Genomic DNA, 26,296 nt, shown 5'->3' with positions numbered 1-26,296 from the left:
GCAATAAACTGTGGGCAATAGACTGTGGGCAATAAACTGTGGGCAATAGAATGAGGGCAATAGACTGTGAACAATAGACTGTGGGCAATAGACTTGACAATAGACTGTGGATAATAGACTGTGGACAATAGACTGTGGGCAATAGACAGTGGACAATAGAATGAGGACAATAGACGGTGGACAATAGACTGTGGACAATAGACTGTGGACAATAGACTGTGGGCAATAAACAGTGGACAATAGAATAAGGACAATAGACTGTGGGCAATAGACTTTGGGCAATAGAATGAGGGCAATAGAATGAGGGCAATAGACTGTGGGCAATAGACTGTGGGCAATAGACGGTGGACAATAGAATGAGGACAATAGACTGTGGGCAATAGACTGTGGACAATAGAATGAGGACAATAGACGGTGGACAATAGACTGTGGACAATAGACTGTGGACAATAGACTGTGGGCAATAGACAGTGGACAATAGACTGTGGACAATAGACTGTGGGCAATAGAATGAGGGCAATAGAATGAGGACAATAGACGGTGGACAATAGACTGTGGGCAATAGACGGTGGACAATAGAATGACAATAGACTGTGGGCAATAGAATGAGGACAATAGACGGTGGACAATAGACTGTGGACAATAGAGTGTGGGCAATAGACTGTGAGCAATAGACGGTGGACAATAGAATGAGGGCAATAGAATGAGGACAATAGACTGTGGACAATAGAATGAGGGCAATAGAATGAGGACAATAGACTGTGGGCAATAGAATGTGGGCAATAGAATGAGGGCAATAGACGGTGGACAATAGAATGAGGACAATAGACTGTGGGCAATAGACTGTGGACAATAGACTGTGGGCAATAGACGGTGGACAATATACTGTGGGCAATAGACGGTGGACAATATACTGTGGGCAATAGACGGTGGACAATAGACTGTGGGCAATAGATGGTGGACAATAGACTGTGGATAATAGAATGAGGACAATAGACTGTGGGCATAAGACTGTGGGCAATAGATGGTCTATAATAGAATGAGGACAATAGACTGTGGACAATAGACTGTGGGCAATAGACGGTGGACAATATACTGTGGACAACAGACTGTGGGCAATAGACTGAGGGCAATAGAATGAGGACAATAGACTGTGGGCAATAAACTGTGGGCAATAGACTGTGGGCAATAAACTGTGGGCAATAGAATGAGGGCAATAGACTGTGAACAATAGACTGTGGGCAATAGACTTGACAATAGACTGTGGACAATAGACTGTGGACAATAGACTGTGGGCAATAGACAGTGGACAATAGAATGAGGACAATAGACGGTGGACAATAGACTGTGGACAATAGACTGTGGACAATAGACTGTGGGCAATAAACAGTGGACAATAGAATAAGGACAATAGACTGTGGGCAATAGACTTTGGGCAATAGAATGAGGGCAATAGAATGAGGGCAATAGACGGTGGACAATAGAATGAGGACAATAGACTGTGGGCAATAGACTGTGGACAATAGAATGAGGACAATAGACGGTGGACAATAGACTGTGGACAATAGACTGTGGACAATAGACTGTGGGCAATAGACAGTGGACAATAGACTGTGGACAATAGACTGTGGGCAATAGAATGAGGGCAATAGAATGAGGACAATAGACGGTGGACAATAGACTGTGGGCAATAGACGGTGGACAATAGAATGACAATAGACTGTGGGCAATAGAATGAGGACAATAGACGGTGGACAATAGACTGTGGACAATAGAGTGTGGGCAATAGACTGTGAGCAATAGACGGTGGACAATAGAATGAGGGCAATAGAATGAGGACAATAGACTGTGGACAATAGAATGAGGGCAATAGAATGAGGACAATAGACTGTGGGCAATAGAATGTGGGCAATAGAATGAGGGCAATAGACGGTGGACAATAGAATGAGGACAATAGACTGTGGGCAATAGACTGTGGACAATAGACTGTGGGCAATAGACGGTGGACAATATACTGTGGGCAATAGACGGTGGACAATATACTGTGGGCAATAGACGGTGGACAATAGACTGTGGGCAATAGATGGTGGACAATAGACTGTGGATAATAGAATGAGGACAATAGACTGTGGGCAATAGACTGTGGGCAATAGATGGTCTATAATAGAATGAGGACAATAGACTGTGGACAATAGACTGTGGGCAATAGACGGTGGACAATATACTGTGGGCAATAGACGGTGGGCAATAGAATGAGGACAATAGACTGTGGGCAATAGACTGTGGACAATAGACTGTGGGCAATAGAATTAGGACAATAGACTGTGGGCAATAGACTGTGGGCAATAGAATGAGGACAATAGACTGTGGACAATAGACGGTGGGCAATAGAATGAGGACAATAGACTGTGGGCAATAGACTGTGCACAATAGACTGTGGACAATAGAATGAGGACAATAGACTGTGGACAATAGAATGAGGATAATAGACTGTGGGAAATAGACTGTGGGCAATAGAATGAGGACAATAGACTGTGGACAATAGAATGAGGACAATAGACTGTGGGCAATAGAATGAGGACAATAGACTGTGGGCAATAGACTGTGGGAAATAGACTGTAGGCAATAGACTGTGGACAATAGACTGTGGACAATAGACTGAGGACAATAGACTGTGGACAATAGAATGAGGACAATAGACTGTGGACAATAGACTGAGGACAATAGACTGTGGACAATAGAATGAGGATAATAGACTGTGGGAAATAGAATGAGGACAATAGACTGTGGACAATAGCCTGTGGACAATAGACTGTGGACAATAGAATGAGGACAATAGACTGTGGACAATAGACTGTGGACAATAGACTGTGGGAAATAGAATGAGGACAATAGACTGTGGGAAATAGAATGAGGACAATAGACTGTGGACAATAGCCTGTGGACAATAGCCTGTGGGAAATAGACTGTGGACAATAGAATGAGGACAATAGACTGTGGGAAATAGAATGAGGACAATAGACTGTGGACAATAGCCTGTGGACAATAGACTGTGGGAAATAGACTGTGGACAATAGAATGAGGACAATAGACTGTGGGCAATAGACTGTGGGCAATAGACTGTGGACAATAGAATGAGGACAATAGAATGAGGACAATAGACTGTGGGCAATAGATTGTGGACAATCGACTGTGGGCAATAGACTGTGGACAATAGACTGTGGACAATAGATTGTGGGAAATAGACTGTGGGAAATAGACTGTGGACAATAGCCTGTGGACAATAGACTGTGGGAAATAGACTGTGGACAATAGCCTGTGGACAATAGACTGTGGGAAATAGACTGTGGACAATAGCCTGTGGACAATAGACTGTGGGAAATAGACTGTGGACAATAGACTGTGGACAATAGACTGTGGGAAATAGACTGAGGACAATAGACTGAGGACAATAGACTGTGGACAATAGACTGTGCAGTCCCTGGCTGCTATTCCTTATGTAGCCCATAGGGCTCTGGTAAATATTGGTGCACTAAATAGGGAAAATTATGTACTTTCCCTGGTCAAAAGTAGTGCACTACATAGGGAATAGGGTGCCATTTGGGACGTAGCCTAAGAAGTTCCGTTTGAAAGGATTCCCATCCGGACCTCATTCACCCTTAAGGTTGTAATGATACTGAGTCAAACAGTTGTGGAAATGAGGGGTGGTGTCATCATGAAATCTGATGCCTCTCTCCTCTCTCCCTGTCTCTCCCTGTCTCCCTCTCTCCCCCCTTCTCTCCCTTTCCCCCCCTTCTCTCCCTGTCTCTCCCTCCCTCTCCCTTTCTCTCCCTGTCCTTGTATCTCCCTATTTCCTTACCCTCCCTCTCTCCCTGTCTCTCCCTCTCCCTGTCTCTCCCTCTCCTTCTCTCTCCCTCTCTCCTTACCCCTCCTCTCTCCCTGTCTCTCCCTCTCCCTATGTCTCCCTCTCCTTGTCTCTCTCTCTCTCCTTACCCCTCCTCTCTCCCTGTCTCTCCCTCTCTCTCCCTCTCCCTATTTCTCCATCTCTCTCTCCCTCCCTGTCTCCCTCCCTCTCCCTGTCTCCATATCTCTCTATCTCCCTCCCTCACCTCCTCTCCCTATCTCTTCCTGTCTATCTCCTTACCCTTCCTCTCTCTGTATCTCTCTCACCCTTCCTCTCCCCCCTCTCTCCCTGCCTCTCTCCCTCTCCCTTTCCCCTCCTGTCTCCCTATTTCTCCCTCTCTCTCTCCCTCCCTCTCCCTATCGCTCCCTCTCCCTGTCTCTCCCTCTCCTCGCTCTTCTCCTGTCTAACTATCTCTCCCTCTCCCTCCCTCACCCCCTCACCCCCTCTCCCCCTCTCCCTATCTCTTCCTGTCTCTCTCCTTACCCCTCCTCTCTCTGTATCTTTCTCACCCTTCCTCTCCTCCTTAACAGTGCTAAAGAGCGGAGATCTCGCCTCCCGTTGATGCACCAGTGGAGTCAGGTGGGCAACAGCAACGCCAAGTTCAGCCGGGTGGAACTTGATAAGTGGGCTGAATCGCTGGACGACCTCCTGGCCAGTCGGAGTAAGTAGACTAGGACACCCTATCCTGACCAGTAGACTAGGACACCCTATCATGACCAGTAGACTAGGTCACCCTCCTGACCAGTAGACTAGGTCACCCTATCCTGACCAGTAGACTAGGACACCCTATCCTGACCAGTAGACTAGGTCACCCTATCCTGACCAGTAGACTAGGACACCCTATCTTGACCAGTAGACTAGGACACCCTATCCTGACCAGTAGACTAGGTCACCCTATCCTGACCAGTAGACTAGGACACCCTCCTGACCAGTAGACTAGGACACCCTCCTGACCAGTAGACTAGGACACCCTCCTGACCAGTAGACTAGGACACCCTATCCTGACCAGTAGACTAGGACACCCTCCTGACCAGTAGACTAGGACACCCTATCCTGACCAGTAGACTAGGACACCCTATCTTGACCAGTAGACTAGGACACCCTATCCTGACCAGTAGACTAGGTCACCCTATCCTGACCAGTAGACTAGGACACCCTCCTGACCAGTAGACTAGGACACCCTCCTGACCAGTAGACTAGGTCACCCTATCCTGACCAGTAGACTAGGAGACCCTATCCTGACCAGTAGACTAGGTCACCCTCCTGACCAGTAGACTAGGTCACCCTCCTGACCAGTAGACTAGGTCACCCTCTTGACCAGTAGACTAGGTCACCCTCCTGACCAGTAGACTAGGATACCCTCCTGACCAGTAGACTAGGTCACCCTCCTGACCAGTAGACTAGGACACCCTCCTGACCAGTAGACTAGGTCACCCTCCTGACCAGTAGACTAGGATACCCTATCCTGACCAGTAGACTAGGACACCCTATCCTGACCAGTAGACTAGGTCACCCTATCTTGACCAGTAGACTAGGTCATCCTATCCTGACCAGTAGACTAGGTCACCCTCCTGACCAGTAGACTAGGACACCCTATCCTGACCAGTAGACTAGGTCACCCTCCTGACCAGTAGACTAGGTCACCCTCCTGACCAGTAGACTAGGACACCCTCCTGACCAGTAGACTAGGTCACCCTCCTGACCAGTAGACTAGGACACCCTATCCTGACCAGTAGACTAGGTCACCCTCCTGACCAGTAGACTAGGTCACCCTATCTTGACCAGTAGACTAGGACACCCTATCCTGACCAGTAGACTAGGTCACCCTATCCTGACCAGTAGACTAGGTCACCCTATCATGACCAGTAGACTAGGTCACCCTCCTGACCAGTAGACTAGGTCACCCTCCTGACCAGTAGACTAGGTCACCCTCCTGACCAGTAGACTAGGTCACCCTCCTGACCAGTAGACTAGGATACCCTATCCTGACCAGTAGACTAGGTCACCCTCCTGACCAGTAGACTAGGTCACCCTCCTGACCAGTAGACTAGGACACCCTATCCTGACCAGTAGACTAGGTCACCCTCCTGACCAGTAGACTAGGTCACCCTCCTGACCAGTAGACTAGGTCACCCTATCCTGACCAGTAGACTAGGACACCCTATCCTGACCAGTAGACTAGGTCACCCTCCTGACCAGTAGACTAGGTCACCCTCCTGACCAGTAGACTAGGACACCCTATCCTGACCAGTAGACTAGGTCACCCTCCTGACCAGTAGACTAGGTCACCCTCCTGACCAGTAGACTAGGACACCCTATCCTGACCAGTAGACTAGGACACCCTATCCTGACCAGTAGACTAGGACACCCTCCTGACCAGTAGACTAGGTCACCCTCCTGACCAGTAGACTAGGATACCCTATCCTGACCAGTAGACTAGGACACCCTCCTGACCAGTAGACTAGGACACCCTATCCTGACCAGTAGACTAGGACACCCTCCTGACCAGTAGACTAGGACACCCTATCCTGACCAGTAGACTAGGACACCCTATCCTGACCAGTAGACTAGGACACCCTATCCTGACCAGTAGACTAGGTCACCCTCCTGACCAGTAGACTAGGATACCCTATCCTGACCAGTAGACTAGGACACCCTATCCTGACCAGTAGACTAAGACACCCTATCCTGACCAGTAGACTAGGTCACCCTCCTGACCAGTAGACTAGGACACCCTCCTGACCAGTAGACTAGGTCACCCTCCTGACCAGTAGACTAGGACACCCTCCTGACCAGTAGACTAGGTCACCCTATCCTGACCAGTAGACTAGGAAACCCTCCTGACCAGTAGACTAGGACACCCTCCTGACCAGTAGACTAGGTCACCCTCCTGACCAGTAGACTAGGAGACCCTATCCTGACCAGTAGACTAGGACACCCTATCCTGACCAGTAGACTAGGTCACCCTCCTGACCAGTAGACTAGGACACCCTCCTGACCAGTAGACTAGGACACCCTCCTGACCAGTAGACTAGGTCACCCTCCTGACCAGTAGACTAGGATACCCTCCTGACCAGTAGACTAGGACACCCTCCTGACCAGTAGACTAGGATACCCTATCCTGACCAGTAGACTAGGACACCCTATCCTGACCAGTAGACTAGGACACCCTCCTGACCAGTAGACTAGGACACCCTCCTGACCAGTAGACTAGGTCACCCTCCTGACCAGTAGACTAGGATACCCTCCTGACCAGTAGACTAGGACATCCTCCTGACCAGTAGACTAGGTCACCCTCCTGAACAGTAGACTAGGTCACCCTCCTGACCAGTAGACTAGGACACCCTCCTGACCAGTAGACTAGGACACCCTATCCTGACCAGTAGACTAGGACACCCTCCTGACCAGTAGACTAGGACACCCTCCTGACCAGTAGACGAAGACACCCTATCCTGACCAGTAGACTAGGACACCCTATCCTGACCAGTAGACTAGGACACCCTATCCTGACCAGTAGACTAGGTCACCCTCCTGACCAGTAGACTAGGTCACCCTCCTGACCAGTAGACTAGGATACCCTATCCTGACCAGTAGACTAGGTCACCCTATCCTGACCAGTAGACTAGGTCACCCTATCCTGACCAGTAGACTAGGACACCCTATCCTGACCAGTAGACTAGGACACCCTATCCTGACCAGTAGACTAGGACACCCTATCCTGACCAGTAGACTAGGACACCCTATCCTGACCAGTAGACTAGGACACCCTATCCTGCACTGGAGTGTGTACTGGGCGCCTGTAATTAAACAATAAGGCCAAAGGGGGTGTGGTATATGGCCAATATACCACGGCTAAAGGCTGTTCCTCAGTACGACACAACGCGGAGTGCCTGGACACAGCCCTTAGCCGTGGTATATTGGCCATATATCACAAACCCCAGAGGTGCCTTATTGATATTATAAACTGGTTACCAACGTAATTAGAGCAGTAAAAATAAATGTTTTGTCATACCCGTGGTATACGGTCTGATATAACACGGCTGTCAGCCAATCAGCATTCAGGGCTCGAACCACCCAGTTTATAATTAGAGTTGGATGTTGATCTTGTCATTATTGCAGTGTATTGTTTCTATGCTCTCTCTTGGAGTTGAGTTTACATCCCACAGGCTGTTGACAGATGTTTTGATACCATTTATGTTACGTAGTCTGTCCACAAGAGACTAGGGCTCAGGGGAAGGGGGGAAAAAAGCAAAGTGTACTCTGATCCTGTTTTCAAACTCAGCTCACGAGTGTCTTGCAGCGTGTTGTGATGTCAGCGCGATAGGGCCGTATGGTCTCGGCGTACGTCATTGGTTTCTGTGTGCGGTGCCATAAAGCTGAGTGCGGCACTTGTTCACACTTCAGCTGACCCCACTAGCTACTATGAATAGATGTGATAGAAAACAGTAAGACCGTTTTAGATTACTGTCTCGAATGATCTAGATTGTGTTCCAAATGTAGGGCTGGGAAATATGGGAAAAATATCACAATACATTTGTTCTTTTGACGGTATTTGACAGTGCTTTATGTTTTTAAATAATAAAAGTTATCCATTTTGCTTTATGAGTTGTGCATGACCCTAGGGTGGAAACACATACCTTCTAAAATGATTTAAATGATGCTTTCTCATTCTGATTGTTTGAAGTTTGATTGAACAGTACAAACAAAAGTTGATCTCATTTGAGATCATTTCTACACTGCCACGTAGGGCTGCATGATATGGGCAATAGAATCTAGGCCTTATGTTTAACCAAATATTGCAATTGCAATTTGACTTGCAATTTAGATAAAAAATACTTAGGTGAACTGTTGGAATCATGGAAATTATTATTCCAATTCTATAGTTGGAGTGTAATAGTGGCCCCTTTGAATACGGTGTTGTAAGACAAGACTACGAATGAAGAAGCCAGGGAGGCATTCATAGAATTAGGAATTAAAATACTATTAGAATCTCTATGGAGGCGTTATTGACACAGGGTAGGAACCAAAGTGTTGGTCAGTGTTTCCCAGGGGAGTGGGACCCTATAATTTTAGTTTTCTCTTTATGTAGCTAACATATTCATGCTTTGCTTATTCCTCTCTGATTTAGAAAATACTGTTGCACAGACAACAGGCTGATTTAGGCATACACCAGCACTGGTATCAGCCTGTATTAGCTAGCTACGTTTGCTCTGACTCTGTACATTTTATTAGCTAGCCAGCTAACTAGCGATTTAGCAGTAGCGGCTAACACGATTTATTTTAGCCACAACTTGCTAAGAAAAGACAAACTAGCTGTTTGCAGACAGTAAGATACACAAACCAATAGTGTAATTATAGGACGCTTGTGGATGTACATTAAAAAAAGCTAAGTGGAAAGCATCATTGTTGTAAAGTAACATATTGTTGCATCTGCTCAGTGGTGTAAAGTACTTGAGTTGGGGCGGCAGGTAGCCTAGTGGTTAGAGTGTTGGGCCAGTAACTGAAAGGTTGCTAGATCAAATCCCTGAGCTGACAAGGTTAAGAATCTGTCATTCTGCCCCTGAACAAAGCAGTTAACCCACTATTCCTAGGCTGTCATTGTAAATAAGAATTTGTTCTTAACTGACTTGCTTAGTTAAATAAAAAGTAGAAATACTTGAAAGTACTACTTAAGTAGTTGTTTGGGGTGTCTCTGCTTTACTACATTCTTAAAATATGTACTTACAATATCCCTGACACCCAACAGTACTTGTTACATTTTGAATGCTTAGCAGGACAGAAAAAATTGCCTAATTCACACACTTATCAAGAGAACATCCCTGGTCATCCCTACTGCCTCTGATCTGGCAGACTCACTAAACAGTGTCAGTGTTGAACTAGAAAATGTTTGGTTTACTTAATATAAGGGATTAGAAATGATTTATAATTTTACTTTTGATACTTAAGTATATTTTAGCAATTACATTTACTTTTGATACTTAAGTATATTTAGAACCAAATACTTTTAGACTTTTACTCAAGTAGTATTTCACTGGGTGACTTTCACTTTTACTTGAGTCATATTCTATTAAGGTATATTTACTTTTACTCAAGTATGACAATTGGGTACTTTTCCCACCACTGCATCTGCTGTATTGACCATGCAGAGTGAAGGGTTGGCAAATGATCTCTGTGTAAGGTGACGCCGACAGATATGGCAGCTCTGCTTCTAGCCCCTAAGCAACTTTGTTTTTTTGTGTTATTTCTTACATTATTAGCCCAGAATTTTTTGTGTTATTACATACACCCGGAAATAACTTTTGAATATCAGTGTTGCGGTAACTCACCATCATTACAACCAGGAATACAACTTTCCCGAATTGGATCCTTTGTTCATACCCCCCCAAAACACTGCCAGCAGAGAAGAGGTATTCGGAGTGGACTTCTAGTCTGACTCAGGAGTCGTGCACACCATCCACTGCTTCCGAGTATATTACTCTCTAAGGTTCAGTCTTTGGATAATAAAGTAGACAAGCTCAGGGCGAGGATCTCCTTCCAGAGAGACATCATGGATCGTAACATACTCTGTTTCATGGAAACATAGCCCTTGGGATATACTGTCCCTGTCTATACAGTCAGCTGGATTCTCAGTACATCGCGCAGACAAGAATAAAGAACTCTCCTGGGAGAAGAAAGGCTGGGTGTATGTTTCATGATTAACTACTCATGGGGTGATTGTGATAACATACAGAAACTCAAGTCATTTTGTTCCCCCAACCTAGAATACCTCACAATCAAATGCCAACGTATTACCTCCCAAGAGAATTCTCTTTGGTTATAGTCACAGCCGTGTATATTCCCCCTCAATCCGATACCACGGCGGCCCTCAAAGAACTACACTGGACTTTATGCAAACTGGAAACCACATATCCTGAGGTCGCATTTATTGTAGCTGGGGATTTTAACAAAGCAAATTTAAGGAAAATGCTACCGAAGTTCTACCACCACATTGACTGTAGTACTCGCGCTGGGAAAACATTGGACCGCTGCTTGAAATGCCTACAAGGCCCTCCCCCGCCCTCCCTTTGGCAAATCTGATCACAACTCCATTTTGCTCCTCTCTTCCTATAGGAAGAACTTCAAACAGGAAGTACCTGTGGTAAGATCTATTCAACGCTGTTCTGACCAATCAGAATCCATGCTTCAAGATTGTTTTCATCATGCAGACTAGGATATGACAAAGTGGAGTCGCAATTCAACGGCTCAGACACGAGACGTATGTGGCAGGGTCTCCAGACAATCACGACCTACAAAGTGAAAATCAGACACGTCACGGACACCGACGTCTTGCTTTGGACAAGCTAAGCACCACCTTCTCCCACTTTGAGGATAACACAGTGCCACCGACGCGGCCTGCTACCAACGACAGCGGGCTCTCCTTCTCCATGACCGACGTGAGTAAGACATTTAAGCGTGTTAACCCTCGCAAGGCTGCCGGCCCAGACGGCATCCCTAGCCACGTCCTCAGAGCATGCGCAGACCAGCTGGCTGGAGTGTTTATGGACATATTCAATCTCTCCCTATCCCAGTCTGCTTTCCCCACTTGCTTCAAGATGTCCACCATTGTTCCTGTTCCCAAGAAAGCAAAGGTAACTGAACTAAATGACTATCGCCCTGTAACACTCACTTCTGTCATCATGAAGTGCTTTGAGAGGCTAGGTAACGATCAAATATCATATCACCTCTACCTTACCTGACACCCTAGACCCAGTCAATTTGCTTACTGCCCCAATAGATCCACAGAAGATTCAGTCGCCATCACACTGCACACTGCCCTATCCCATCTGGACAAGAGGAATACCTATGTAAGAATGCTGTTCATTGACTATAGCTCAGCATTCAACACCATAGTACCCTCCAAGCCCACCATTAAGTTCGGGGCCCTGAGTCTCAACCCCTCCCTGTCCAACTGTGTCCTGGACTTTCTGACGGGCTTCCCCAGGTGGTGAAGGTCGGAAACAATATCTCCACTTTGCTGATCCTCAACACAGGGCCCCACAAGGTCGCTTGCTCAGCCCCCTCCTGTACTCCCTGTTCACCCATGACTGCGTGGCCATGCCGCCTCCCAACTCAATCATCAAGTTTGTAGACGACACAACGGTAGTAGGCCTGATTACCAACAATGATGACACAACCCACACGGAGGAGGTGAGGGCCCTGTGAGAGTGGTGCCAGGAAAATAACCTCTCACTCAAAGTCAACAAAACAAAGGATCTGATCGTGGACTTCAGGAAACAGCAGAGGGAGCACACCCCTATCCACATCGACGGGACCACAGTGGAGAAGGTGGAAAGCTTCATGTTCCTCGGCGTACACATCACTGACGATCTGAATTGGTCCACCCACACACAGTGTGGAGAAGAAGGCGCAACAGCTCCACTTCAGCCTCAGGAGGGTAAAGAAATTGGTCTTGGCCCCTAAAACCCTCACAAACTTTTACAGATGCACAATTGAGAGCACACAGGTCCCGTGTGGCTCAGTTGGTAGAGCATGGTGTTTGCAACGCCAGGGTTGTGGGTTCGATTCCCACAGGGGGACCAGTACGGAGAAAAAAATGTATGAAATGTATGCATTCACTACTGTAAGTCGCTCTGGATAAGAGCGTCTGCTAAATGACTAAAATGTAAATGTAATCCTGTCGGGCTGTATGACAGCCTTGTACGGCAACTGCACCATTCGCAACCGCAGGGCTCTCCACAAGGAAGTGTGGTCTGTACAACGCATCACCGGGGCCACACTGCCTGCCCACCAGGACACCTACAGCACCTGATGTCACAGAAAGGCTAAAAAGATCATCAAGGACATCAACTGCCATGGCCTGTTCACCCCGCTACCATCTAGAAGTTGAGGTCAGTACAGGTGCATCAAAGCTGGGACCGAGAGACTGAAAATCAGCTTCTATCTAAAGGTCATCAGATTGTTAAACAGCCATCACTAACTGGCTACCACCTGGTTACTCAACCCTACACCTTAGAGGCTACTGTCCTATGTACATAGACTTGGAATCACTGGCCACTTTAATGATGAAACACTAGAAACTTTAATAATGTTTAAAATACTGATTTAGTCAATGACATTGCTCATCCTAATATTTACATATTTCTTAATTCCATTATTTTACTTTTAGATTTGTGTATTGTTGTGAATTGTTAGATACTACTGCACTGTTGGAGCTAGGAACACAAGCATTTCGCTACACCCGCAATAACATCTGCTAAGTATGTGTACGTGACCAATAAAATGTTATTTGAACGAGCAACAACTGCGCTCCTTTAGTGACAGGTGGGGAGAGAAAGGGAGAGATGGAACTCAAGTAGCAGAGGATTCTATTTTTAAAAAAAGAGTCACATTTAACAAACTAATCATTGAATCCTTCCATTTTTTGCTGTCTTACACTTGATTCATACAGTGTCTCAGAGAATAAGTACCTGATCTAGGATCAGGTCCCTCTTGTCCATGTCATCTTATTCATTGTGATCTAAAAGGCAAAACTGATCCTAGGTCAGCACTCCTACTCTGAGACACTTCATGAACACAGTCCCAGTTCTCAGATTGATTGTTCTACGTGAGAAAGGTCATGGGTGGGAACTTGGAACCATTTATAATAGGTGTGCCTACTGAATCCCAAATGGCACCCTCTTCCCTATATAGTGCACCACTTTAACTATTGACTCTGGTTAAAAGTAGTGCACTATATAGGGAACAGGGTGCCTTTTGGGGACACACTCCGTGACCAAGGAAGATACAATAATGTCATATTTACTTCCTCATTCCTTCTAGAATGTAACGTCCGTTGTTGGAATGAGACCAAGGTGCAGCGTGGGTTGGGTTCATCATATTTTAATATAAACGGTCAACCAGCAAAAACCAAAACAAGAAGCAACACAACGAACAGTTTCGCAGGCTTCTCACAGCAATGCAAAAACAACTTCCCACACAGACAGGTGGAAAAAGGGCTACCTAAGTATGGCTCCCAATCAGCGACAACGATGTACAGCTGTCCCTGATTGAGAGCCATACCAGGCCAAAACACAGAAATACAAAACATAGATGGGAACATAGAATGCCCACCCCAACTCACGCCCTGACCAAACCAAAATAGAGACATAAAAAGGAACTCTAAGGTCAGGGCGTGACAGTACCCCCCCCCCCAAAGGTGCGGACTCCGGCCGCAAAACCTAAACCTATAGGGGAGGGTCCGGGTGGGCATCTATCCGCGGTGGCGGCTCAGGGGCGGGACGCAGACCCCGCTCCACCTCTGGCTCACCCCACTTTGGTGGTGCCTCTAGAGCGGGGTCCCTCGCCGCCGACCCCGGACTGGGGACCCTCGCAGCGGGCCCCGGACTGGAGGGCGACTCTGGCTGCGCCGGACAGGCGGGCGCTCTGGCTGCGCCGGACAGGCGGGCGGCTCTGGCGGCTCCGGACAGGCGGGCGGCTCTGGCGGCTCCGGACTGGCGGGCGGCTCTGGCGGCTCCGGACTGGCGGGCGGCTCTGGCGGCTCCGGACTGGCGGGCGGCTCTGGCAGCTCCGGACTGGCGGGACTTGCAGTAGGCCTGGCTCTGGGTGCAGGCACAGGATTCACCAGGCTGGGGAGACATGCAGGAGGCCTGGCTCTGGGAGCAGGCACAGGACTCACCAGGCTGGGGAGCCCTGCAGGAGGCCTGGCTCTGGGAGCAGGCACAGGACTCACCAGACTGGGGAGACATGCAGGAGGCCTGGCTCTGGGAGCAGGCACAGGATAGACCGGATCTCGAAGACCTACTGGAGGTCTGGAGCGCACAGCCTGCACAACCCATCCTGGCTGGGTTGTAACTGTAGCCCTGCACGGGCGGAGTGCTGGCACAGAGCGAACTGGGCTGTGCTGAGGACTGATGGCTGCCGTGCGTAGAGCAGGCGCAGGGTAGCCTGGGCCTAGGAGACGCACTGGTGGCCGGATGTGCTGCGCAGGCATACTCCTTCCTGGTTGGATCCTCTCCCTAGCCCGGCAGATGCGGGGAGCTGGGATGTAACGTCCCGGGCTGTGACCGCGCACTGGAGACACCGTGCACTCCACCGCATAACGCGTGTCTGACCAGTACAACGCCACGATAAGAACGGGGAGCTGGCTCAGGTCTCCAACCTGACTCTGCCACACTCCCCGTGTGCCCCCCCCACAACTTCCTTGCCAGCCGTGTTCCCTCATACCGTTGCCGTTGGTCCTTTTCTCCTGCTGCCTCCGCTCTTCTGAGTGCCTCCACCTGTTCCCATGGGAGGCGATCCCTTCCGGCCAGGATCTCTTCCCAAGTGTAGGATCCCTTGCCGTCCAGGATGTCTTCCCATGTCCAGTCCTCTTTTCCACGCTGCTTGGTCCGCTTGTGGTGGGAAGTTCTGTAACGTCCATTGTTGGAATGAGACCAAGGCGCAGTGTGGGTTGGGTTCATCATATTTTAATATAAACGGTCAACCAGCAAAAAACAAAACAAGAAGCAACACAACGAACGAACAGTTTCGCAGGCTTCTCACAGCAATGCAAAAACAACTTCCCACACAGACAGGTGGAAAAAGGGCTATGGCTCCCAATCAGCGACAACGATGTACAGCTGTCCCTGATTGAGAGCCATACCAGGCCAAAACACAGAAATACAAAACATAGATGGGAACATAGAATGCCCACCCCAACTCACGCCCTGACCAAACCAAAATAGAGACATAAAAAGGAACTCTAAGGTCAGGGCGTGACATAGAATTTCTCCTGTCCTGTTACTAACACCCGTATTATTCCATCCCACCACACCGCTGTTGTGACAGTTTACTGTCGTTATCTTGTAAAACAGGTTTAGGCAACCCTGGTCCTGGAGTGCCACAGGCACTTCATGTTTTTGATTTATCTGACCTGGAAGACCAGGTGTGTTGAATTTAGTCAATCACTGAACTGATCAATTAGATCAGTTGTTCAGGTGTGGGAGCTTAGTTAGTACATGCGGTACCTGCGGCACTCCAGGAACAGGGTTACCTACCCCTGTCGTACGGGATCAAAATAACTAAGGGAGGGTGTTTTCAGTAACCTTCCTTTGATAGTTACATTCCAGGAAAGCTTTGAAAAGGAAACTGTCTAGTTTGCTTGCTCTTCTAGGGAAATTGTTGTCAGTTAAAGATAAACCCTAGGTTGTCATGGCTACATGTGCCCCCACCCACACACACACACCATACTTTAGTGTAGTCCTATTGGAATGTGGAACATTAGAGAACCATTAATGCTAACAGTGCATTGGGAAAGCATTCAGACCCCTTGACTTGTTCCACCTTTTGTTACGTTACAGCCTTATTCTAAAATCGATGAAAATGTTTTTAAAATCCTCATTAATCTACACACAATACCCCATAATAAAAAAAAGTGTAAACAGGTTTTTAGAAATTTTACCAAATGAATTAAAAATAAAAACAGATACCTTATTTACATAGGTATTTAGACCCTTTGCTATGAGACTCGAAATTGAGCTCAGGTGCATCCTGTTTCCATTGATCATCTTTGAGATGTTTCTACAACTTGATTGGAGTCCACCTGTGGTAAATTCAATTGATTGAACATGATTTGCAAATGCACACACCTCTCTCAGAGCAAAAGCCAAGTCATGAGGTCGAATAAGTTGTCCATAGAGCTCCGAGACGGGATTGGGTCGAGGCACAGATCTGGAGAAGGGTACCAAAAAATGTCTGCAGCATTGAAGATCCCCAACCACACTGGCCTCCATCAAATTCTTAAATGGAAGAAGTTTGGAACCACCAAGAATTTTCCTAGAGCTGGCCGCCTGGCCAAACTGAGCAATCGGGGGAGAAGGGCCTTGATCAGTGACGTGACCAAAAACCCGATGGTCACTCTGACAGAGCTCCAGAGTTCCTCTGTGGAGATGGGAGAACCTTCCAGAAGGACAACCATCTCTGCAGCACTCCACCAATCAGGCCTTTATGGTAGAGTGGACGCCACTTCTCAGTAAAAGGCACATGACAGCCCACTTGGAGTTTGCCAAAAGGCACCTAAAGGACTCTCAGACCATGAGAAACACGATTCTCTGGTCTGATGAAACCAAGATTGAACTATTTGGCCTGAATGCCAAGCGTCACGTCTGGAGGAAACCTGGCACCAACCCTACGGTGAAGCATGGTGATGGCAGCATCATGCTGTGGGGATGTTTCTCAGCGGCAGGGAGTGGGAGACTAGTCTGGATCGAGGGAAAGATGAACTGAGCAAAGTACAGAGAGATCCTTGATGAAAACCTGCTCCAGAGCGCTCAGGAACTCAGACTGGTGTGAAGGTTGACCTTCCAACAGGACAACAACCCTAAGCACACAGCCAAGACAATGCAGGCGTGGCTTCGGAACAAGTCTCTGAATGTCCTTGTGGACCAGCCTGAGCCTGGACTTCAACCTGATCGAATATCTCTGGAGAGACCTGAAAATAGCTGTGCAGCAACGCTCCCCATCCAACCTGACAGAGCTTGAGAGGATCTGCAGAGAAGAATGGGAGAAACTCCCCAAATACAGGTGTGCCAAGCTTGTAGCTTCATACCCAAGAAGACTTGAGGGTGTAATCGCTGCCAAAGGTGCTTCAACAAAGTACTAAGTAAAAGGTATAAAATACTTATGTAAATGTGATATTTCATTTTTTATATAATAATACATTTGCCAACATTTCTAAAAACATGTTTTCTCTTTGTCATTGTGGGGTATTGTGTGTATATTGATGAAGATCAATTTCAGAATAAGGCTGTAAAATAACAAAATGTGGAAAAAGTCAAGGGGTCTGAATACTTTCCGAATGCACTTTATATGGAGCCTGTAGACATATAGGCTATATTCCTACATCTCGATGGCTGGGTTTAGACAGGCAGCCCATTTCTGATCTTTTGGCCAATTATTGGCAAAGGAGCTTATCTGTTTGGTCAAAAGACAAGTATAAATGCAGCCAATGTTCCTTTCAGATTATAAACTGTATTGTCCATTCTTGTGGAATGGAAATGTCTTTATAGGCATGTGGCTCACACAATCGCAATCAGGCAGAGTACAAAAACAGTCTAAATGGTAGCCTCATAAATACATACACATAAATACTATCATCAGTCTACTGTTATAGAAATTAAAAGCTTTCTTGGAATGCTTTCATCTACTTCTATCTACTACCAGGGATTAAATGTCATATAAAGTTGAAGTCGGAGGTTTACATACACCTTAGCCAAATACATTTAAACTCAGTTTTTCACAATTCCTGACATTTAATCCCAGTAAAAATTCCCTGTCTTAGGTCAGTTAGGATCACCACTTTTTATTTGAAGAATGTGAAATGTCAGAATAATAGTAGAATGATTGATTTATTTCAGCTTTTATTTCTTTCTTCACATTCCCAGTGGGTCAGAAGTTTACATACACTCAATTAGTATTTGGTATCATTGCCTTTAAATTGTTTAACTTGGGTCAAACGTTTCATGTAGCCTTCCACAAGCTTCCCACAATAAGTTGGGTGAATTTTGGCCCATTCCTTCTGACAGAGCTGGTGTAACTGAGTCAGGTTTGTAGGCCTCCTTGTTTGCACACGCTTTTTCAGTTCTGCCCACACATTTTCTATGGGATTGAGGTCAGGGCTTTGTGATGGCCACTCCAGTACCTTGACTTTGTTGTACTTAATCCATTTTGCCACAACTTTGGAAGTATGCTTGGGGTCATTGTCCATTTGGAAGACCCATATGTGACCAAGCTTTAACTTCCTGATTGATGTCTTGAGGTGTTGCTTCAATATATCCACATAATTTTCCTACCTCATGATGCCATCTATTTTGTGAAGTGCACCAATCCCTCCTGCAGCAAAGCACCCCCACAACATGATGCTGCCACCCCGTGCTTCACGGTTGGGATGGTGTTCTTCGGCTTGCAAGCCTCCCCTTTTTCCTCCAAACATAACGATGGTCATTATGGCCAAACAGTTCTATTTTTGTTTCATCAGACCAGAGGACATTTCTCCAGAAAGTAAGATTTTTGTCCCCATGTGCAGTTGCAAACTGTAGTCTGGCTTTCTTATGGCGGTTTTGGAGCAGTGGCTTCTTCCTTGCTGAGCGGCCTTTCAGGTTATGTCGATATAGGACTCGTTTTACTGTGGATATGGATACTTTTGTACCTGTTTCCTCCAGCATCTTCACAAGGTCCTTTGCTGTTGTTCTGGGATTGATTTGCACTTTTCGCACCAAAGTACGTTCATCTCTAGGAGACAGAACGCGTCTCCTTCCTGAGCGGTTGTTAATACAGATGAGCGTGGCACCTTCAGGCGTTTGGAAATTGTTCCCAAGGTTGAACCAGACTTGTGGAGGTCTACAATATCTTTTCTGAGGACTTGGCTGATTTCTTTTGATTTTCCTATGATGTCAAGCAAAGAGGCACTGAGTTTGAAGGTAGGCCTTGAAATACATCCACAGGTACACCGCCAATTGACTCAAATGATGTTAATTAGCCTATCAGAAGCTTCTAAAGCCATGACATCCCTTTCTGGAATTTTCCAAGCCATTTAAAGGCACATTCAACTTAGTGTTTGTAAACTTCTGACCCACTGGAATTGTGATAGTGAATTATAAGTTAAATAATCTGTCTGTAAACAATTGTTGGAAAAATTACTTGTGTCATGCACAAAGTAGATGTCCTAACCGACTTGCCAAAACTATAGTTTGTTAACAAGAAATGTGTGGAGTGGTTGAAAAACTAGTTTTTAATGACTCCAACCTAAGTGTATGTAAACTTCCGACTTCAACTGTACATATGAGATGAGTAATGCAAGATATGTAAACATCATTATTAAAGTGTCATTAATAAAGTGACTAGTGATCCATTTATTAAAGTGGCCAATGATTTCAAGTCTGTATGTAGGCAGCACTCTGATGGCCTTGAGATAGAAGCTATTTGTTAGTCTCTCGGTCCCAGCTTTGTTGCACCTGTACTGACCTCGCCTTCTGGATGATAGCGGGGTGAACAGACAGTGGCTCGGGTGGTTGATGTCCTTGATGGTCTTTAGCTTAGTTATACATTCTGAAGTGATGAAGTTTTGATTATTTTAAGTGAAGTGTTTAAACGTGTTTTAATTGTTGAACTGTTATTCAAAATGAACTAGTGTCAGTGTTGATTAATCACATATCACAATCCTGCAATAAAGAGGGGAAGGGGTTCTGTCTGTAATTTGTCTGTGTTTCTGTGTTGTATTCTCAAATGAACATTTCATTTTTGTCTAGTTGTAAGATCTCTAATATGTTTTATTTGTTTGTCACTCTCTCTCTATTTCACTAAATCAGCTTTGAGAATACATTTTGCAGCTTATCATATGGCATGTGTCGCCAATGCAGCCATAGGACTACATAATGATGGCATTACTGGCCTTGTGGGCATCTGTCATCAGAGAATAGCTAAACTTACACATTGTTTACATGTTGACCTATACGTTCTGAATTTAAAATGATACCAGTAGACAATGTATATAAAGTAAAGAATATACCAGATTTTGTACATGCCTTTTAAGTGCTGACATCAAATTTTGTGCAAATCCAACCCTTGTAAGAAAATAAGGAGATGACAATTAGGCTACAGGAGATTTAGCATCACAGGAAACATTCTATGAGGTACATTTTATTTAATTCATTTTAGCGATGTTGCTAGCAAAGTGATTGCAGCTCCCATAGCAACCAGGAACTGTCTATGTATCACTGACCCTGCATAAGCTAGCGACTGGGCTAACACAGGAAACCTTTCAGGTCAATAATATGCTGTTTTTATAAATTTTTTGCTTTCTAATAGTAGCTAGCTAGTAGCTAGTTAGTTATACCTACTGTAGGTAACTTACAAGGTTAGCTGACTTTTCAACAACGACAAAAATAACTCAATGTGGCTGGCTAGCTACTTGTCCCTCATGCTAGCCTTTACAGCCAAATATCACTTACGTCTAGAATAGAAAATATTGATATGGCCAGCATTGTAGACTGTTGCTCCTACGGCACTAAACTGGTGAGCGCCTTCCAGAGCGCCGCCCAAGCAAAGCATTTGATTGTTTGACGTGTTGCGAGTTGTCACTGATTTACATCTGGTGCTGACCCCTCTTTACCTAATTTCTGCCATGGAACTTCCCCAGGCTTCCCGTTTTTCTGGTTCGCGATGCGGCTAGGTTAAGGGTTACGGTTGGTGTTACGATTTTTGAATGGGAATCAATTATTTGGTCCCCACAAGGATAGGTAAACAAACCCGTATGTGTGTGCGTACGTGTTACTGTGTTGCCCTGTCTATCCCAGTCACGGTGTGTGAACAATGACATGTTGTAACCACTGTGTCAGCAATCTTCTGTACTCCTTCCTTTCCCCACCCCCACTCAGTCTGCACAAAAACATGTTGCAACCCACTGTCGAGAGAGAGAGAGAGAGAGAGAGAGAGAGAGAGAGAGAGAATGTGTGACTGATTAAAGATAGCAAGAATGAAAATATACTGGGGGAAAAAATTCTATGATTGATTAGTACTTTACAGTCTGTGTATATTTCTGTGTGTGTGTAATAACTTTTTTGAAATGTCATGATTTTTTTCAGGTCCTGAATTTGTTCAAATGCTATTTTAAGCTTAAGGGTTAGGTTTTGGGTTTTGGGGTTAAGGTTTTTGCAGGTTAGAGTTAGGGAAAAATGTGTGTTTGCATGTCAATGTATTGGCCAATGGTGTGTGTGAACATCCCATCTGTCTCCCCTTCCTCGTCTTCCCCTCTAGTGACGTCCTAAATGTACTTCCATAAACCCTAATACTCCTCCCTCTCCCCCCTCCCCCTTCCCCTCCCTCTCTCCAGCGGGTGTGTCTGTGTTTGGAGCATTCCTTCGCTCAGAGTTTAGTGAGGAGAATCTGCAGTTCTATCTGGCCTGTGAGCAGTACAGAAACTCGTCCAACAACTTCAGCCTGCACAAACGGGCCAAGGCGATCACTGCCACCTATATTGATGCGGGAGCGCCACGAGAGGTATATAGAATGTGTCTATACTTTAACCTGCCTGGCCGGCCTTTCTATCGGTCTATCTGTTCATCTGTGGGCTAGCCGGTCTTTCTATCGGTCTATCTGTCCATCTGTGGGCTAGCCGGTCTTTCTATCGGTCTATCTGTTCATCTGTGGGCTAGCCGGTCTTTCTATCAGTTTATCTGTAAATGGGCTTCTCTTTCTTTTCTCCATCTACCATTCTGTAATCTTCTTCCTTCTGCACGGTGGTGTGTTTGTTAAACCAGTTAATTCACCCATCCCCTGTCCTCTCCCTCGTTCACTCTCTCCCCTCTCTCTCCCCCTCCATGCCCCGTCCTCTCCCTCTTTCACTCTCTCCCCTCTCTCTCTCCCTCCATGCCGCGTCCTCTCCCTCTTTCTCTCTCTCTCTCCCTCCATGCCCCATCCTCTCCCTCTTTCACTCTCTCCCCTCTCTCTCCCTCCATGCCCTGTCCTCTCCCTCTTTCTCTCTCTCTCCCTCCATGCCCCGTCCTCTCCCTCTTTCTCTCCCCTCCATCCCCATCCTCTCCCTCTTTCACTCTCTCCCCTCTCTCTCTCTGCCTCCATCTCCCTCTCTTTCCCACTGCCTTTCTCTCTCGCTGCCCCTCTCTCTCTCATCCTCCGTCTCTCCATACCTCTCCCGCTCTTGCTTCTTTCTCCCCTCTCTCTCTCTCTCTCTCTCCCTTTCCCACTCTGCCTCTCTCTCTCTCTCTCCCTTTCCCACTATGCCTCTCTCTCCCTCCCTCCCTCCCTTTCCCACTCTGCCTCTCTCTCTCCCTCTCTCCCTTTCCCACTCTGCCTCTCTCTCTCCCTCTCTCCCTTTCCCACTCTGCCTCTCTCTCTCCCTCTCTCCCTTTCCCACTCTGCCTCTCTCTCTCCCCCTCTCCCTTTCCCACTCTACCTCTCTCCCTCCCTCCCTTTCCCACTCTGCCTCTCTCTCTCTCTCTCTCCCTTTCCCACTCTGCCTCTCTCTCTCCCTCTCTCCCTTTCCCACTCTGCCTCTCTCTCTCCCCTCTCCCTTTCCCACTCTACCTCTCTCCCTCCCTCCCTTTCCCACTCTGCCTCTCTCTCTCTCTCCCTCCCTTTCCCACTCTGCCTCTCTCTCTCCCTCTCTCCCTTTCCCACTCTGCCTCTCTCTCTCCCCCTCTCGCTTTCCCACTCTACCTCTCTCCCTCCCTCCCTTTCCCACTCTGCCTCTCTCTCTCTCTCCCTCCCTTTCCCACTCTGCCTCTCTCTCCCTCTCTCCCTTTCCCACTCTGCCTCTCTCTCTCCCTCCCTCCCTTTCCCACTCTGCCTCTCTCTCTCTCTCTCTCTCTCTCTCTCTCTCTCTCTCTCTCCCTTTCAGGTGAACTTGGACAGTAAGACCAGAGATCTAACCACACAGCTCCTACAGGCCCCATCACACACCTCCCTATCCCACGCCCAGAAACGCATCTACTCCCTCCTGGATACAGACTGCTACCCTCGCTTCCTCCAGTCCACCATCTACCTCACCCTGCTGGGCCAGGCTGACTAGAGACTAACGGCTCCATTCAATCCGTATCGTGGAAGTTCAGCACTATAGCCTCGATTGAAATGTATAGGCAATGTGCCAGCGTTCGGGGAGACTACGTTCACGTTAAACGCTGTATATGATGGCTCAATCTGAAATGACTTTTACATTTCAATCACGCTGTAGCGTTGAATTTTCTGCAATACGAATTGAATGGGGACCTAAGGCTTTGTCCCTATTCTCCACTCTCCACCCTTCTCCTAAAGTGTACACTTGCACACTATCTTACATGGATTTAACAATGGTGGAAAGGAAACTCCAATCCAGTGCTTTTGAATCTATGATGGGTGTGTAAGTGCTTACTGGGAAAGGGTGGAAAACTGAGACCTATCTGTTGTGGATATAGGGTAGGACTGTTGCAGGAGATGCAGTTACATAATGTTGAGTTAAAGAGGGTTTGGGGTTTAGTCATTCACGTTAATGAGCAGGGTTGTGTTCATTTGGGCATGGAACAGAAAAACTTTTTCAATGTTTTTCAAAGCAAAACGAAAATGAGAGTTCCTTATTGGACAAGTCCAGGTAGTCCCTTTCTGTTTCAGTGCCTAATGAACATGACCCAGGGCGTTCTGTTAGGTTCTGTTCTGCTTCGGGTGTGAAGTAGCTTGGGGAAATGACAGCTGGGAATGCCATGGGGTTTGGATTGAAGGAGCTTGCCAATCGATCAACAGAGGTTACGAGACAGGGACCTATTTTTTCCACGACTTAACGAGTGCGAAACTGCCGATATCATTGTCTGTTATCATTAAACATCCTCTTTTTGTTGGCATCATTCGTAGCAGAGCAGCTAAGAAGCCGATAGGTCACCCACGGTCCAATGAGCACGTATGGAATTCCGCCAGCGTGGACAAAGGAAAAACAAGTAGAGCAAGATGCCGCACTAGTTAAAAAGGACAACGCATTTTGTGAAACCCAAAACAGTTCACACGGGTGGAGGAGGGTGGAGGAGGGGGGAAGGAGGGGGGAGGAGGGTGGAGGAGGGGGGGGGAGGGTGGAGGAGGGGGGAGGAGGGGGAGGAGGGCCGTACAAGGAAGTAACCTAGATTGCCTCCAGGAACTCTTTTTGAAAAAGTGATTCCTTTCAAAGATGTCACCTTATAATCCCTCAGATCAGATAGATGGTTTTATTAACATATCAAAACAGATCATTTGTCGCTAGATAATTCAAAAATGGTATTGTTTCCAAGTAAGCCATCTTACATTACAATAACACAAGTAGGGGATGTCCCATCAGGCTTCTGGCAAACAAAATCAGTGTTGGTTTGATGCTGTTCTTACGTGACTGCAGTGTACTAAACAGCGTATGAAAACCAAAAGAGAAACCTATTCACTAAATGCTCCATTGTACATATTTTTAAACAGTAATCTGAAGAGAATCCAACAGATAAACAAAGAATATAATAATTTCTTTCAAGTGTATAATTTCTTTGTACTTAGTTTTGAATGTGGTTTGTCAGAACTATTTTAAAGAGGAATAAATTCACGTAGTCGTTGGTCATTATAGATGGATCTCAGTGCTATCTATCTAAACACTGTGAGGTTGCTGAGTAACGCTAAGGAAATAAACTATATATCTCTGTGTCCAATATGAAGGAAGTTTTGAGGTAGTTTCGCGAGCTAACGCTAACTAGCATCAGCGCAATGAATGGAAGTCTATGGGGAGCTGCTAGCATAACTGAAAGTAATCATTACGGTTACTGAGTTTGGGTAATCCAAAAGTTACGTTACTGATTACAATTTTGTACAGGTAACTATAGTAACGGATTACATTTAAAATGTAACCAACGTAAACCCGGGATTAATGTTTGGGGTTTAAAAATCTGATTTTAAGAAGATAAATTGTAGAACTATACTGATCAAAAATATAAACACAACATGCACCAAAATTCAACATTTTTACTGAGTTAAAAGTTCATATGAGGAAATCAGTCAATTGAAATAAATTAATTAGGCTCAAATCTATGGATTTCACGTGACTGGCAGGGGTGCGGGCCATGGGTGGGCATAGACCCATCGACTTGGGAGCCAGGCCCAACCAATCAGAATACATTTTCCCCCACAAAAGGGCTTTATTACAGAGAGAAATACTCAGTTTCATCAGCTGTCCGGGTGGCTGGCCTCAGACGATCCCGCAAGGGAAGAAGCCGGATGTGGAGATCCTGGGCTGGCGTGGTTACATTTGGTCTGCGGTTGGACGTACTGCCAAATTCTCTAAAACGATATTGGAAGCTGCTTATGGTAGAGATATTCCATTCAATTCTCTGGCAACAGCTCTGGTGGACATTCCTGAAGTCAGCATGCCAATTGCACGCCCCCTCAAAACTTTAGACATCTGTGGCATTGTGTTGTGTGGCAAAACTGCACATTTTAGAATTGGCTTTTATTGTCCCCAGCGCAAGGTGCACCTGTGTAATGATCATGCCATTTAATCAGCTTGTTGATATGCCACACCTGTCAGGTGGATGGATTATCTTGGCATAGTAGATAGGCTCACTAACAGGGATGTAAACAAATTTGTGTAGAAAATATGAGAGAAATCAGCTTGTTGTGTGTATGGTACTTTTCTGTGATCTTTTATTTCAGCTCATGAAACATGGGACCAACACTTTACATGTTGTGTTAATATTTTAGTTCAGTATAGGTGGGGCTTCCGATGTAGCTTGATGGTACTAATGTCGCATTCACGTGCGAGACGAAACTAGGAAACTCTGAAATGTCCGACTTGCTAACTGGTTGAATACGGCACGTGTATAACTACAACCAGTTAGCAAGTCGGAAATGTCAGATTTTCCTAGTTCC

At 46.3% G+C, this 26,296-nt stretch overlaps 1 protein-coding gene across 1 annotated transcript in view; it reads left to right on the top strand.

Moving 5' to 3' along the window:
* Positions 1–24,295, top strand: part of LOC106593810 (regulator of G-protein signaling 3) — a 32,429-nt gene extending 8,134 nt beyond the window's left edge. Inside the window, exons 4-6 of the mRNA XM_045709729.1 lie at positions 4,435–4,565; positions 21,771–21,937; positions 23,295–24,295. Coding sequence (XP_045565685.1) covers positions 4,435–4,565; positions 21,771–21,937; positions 23,295–23,465 — 469 coding nt within the window. The 3' untranslated portion in view covers positions 23,466–24,295. The remainder of the gene's footprint in view (positions 1–4,434; positions 4,566–21,770; positions 21,938–23,294) is intronic.
* The last annotated feature ends 2,001 nt before the right edge of the window (positions 24,296–26,296 follow it).

The sequence above is a fragment of the Salmo salar genome, chromosome ssa27 (genome assembly GCF_905237065.1).
Source record: "Salmo salar chromosome ssa27, Ssal_v3.1, whole genome shotgun sequence".
NCBI classification, from domain to species: domain Eukaryota; kingdom Metazoa; phylum Chordata; class Actinopteri; order Salmoniformes; family Salmonidae; genus Salmo; species Salmo salar.
The sequence above is the reverse complement of the archived record's forward strand: the minus strand, read 5'-3'. Positions and strand labels throughout refer to the sequence as shown.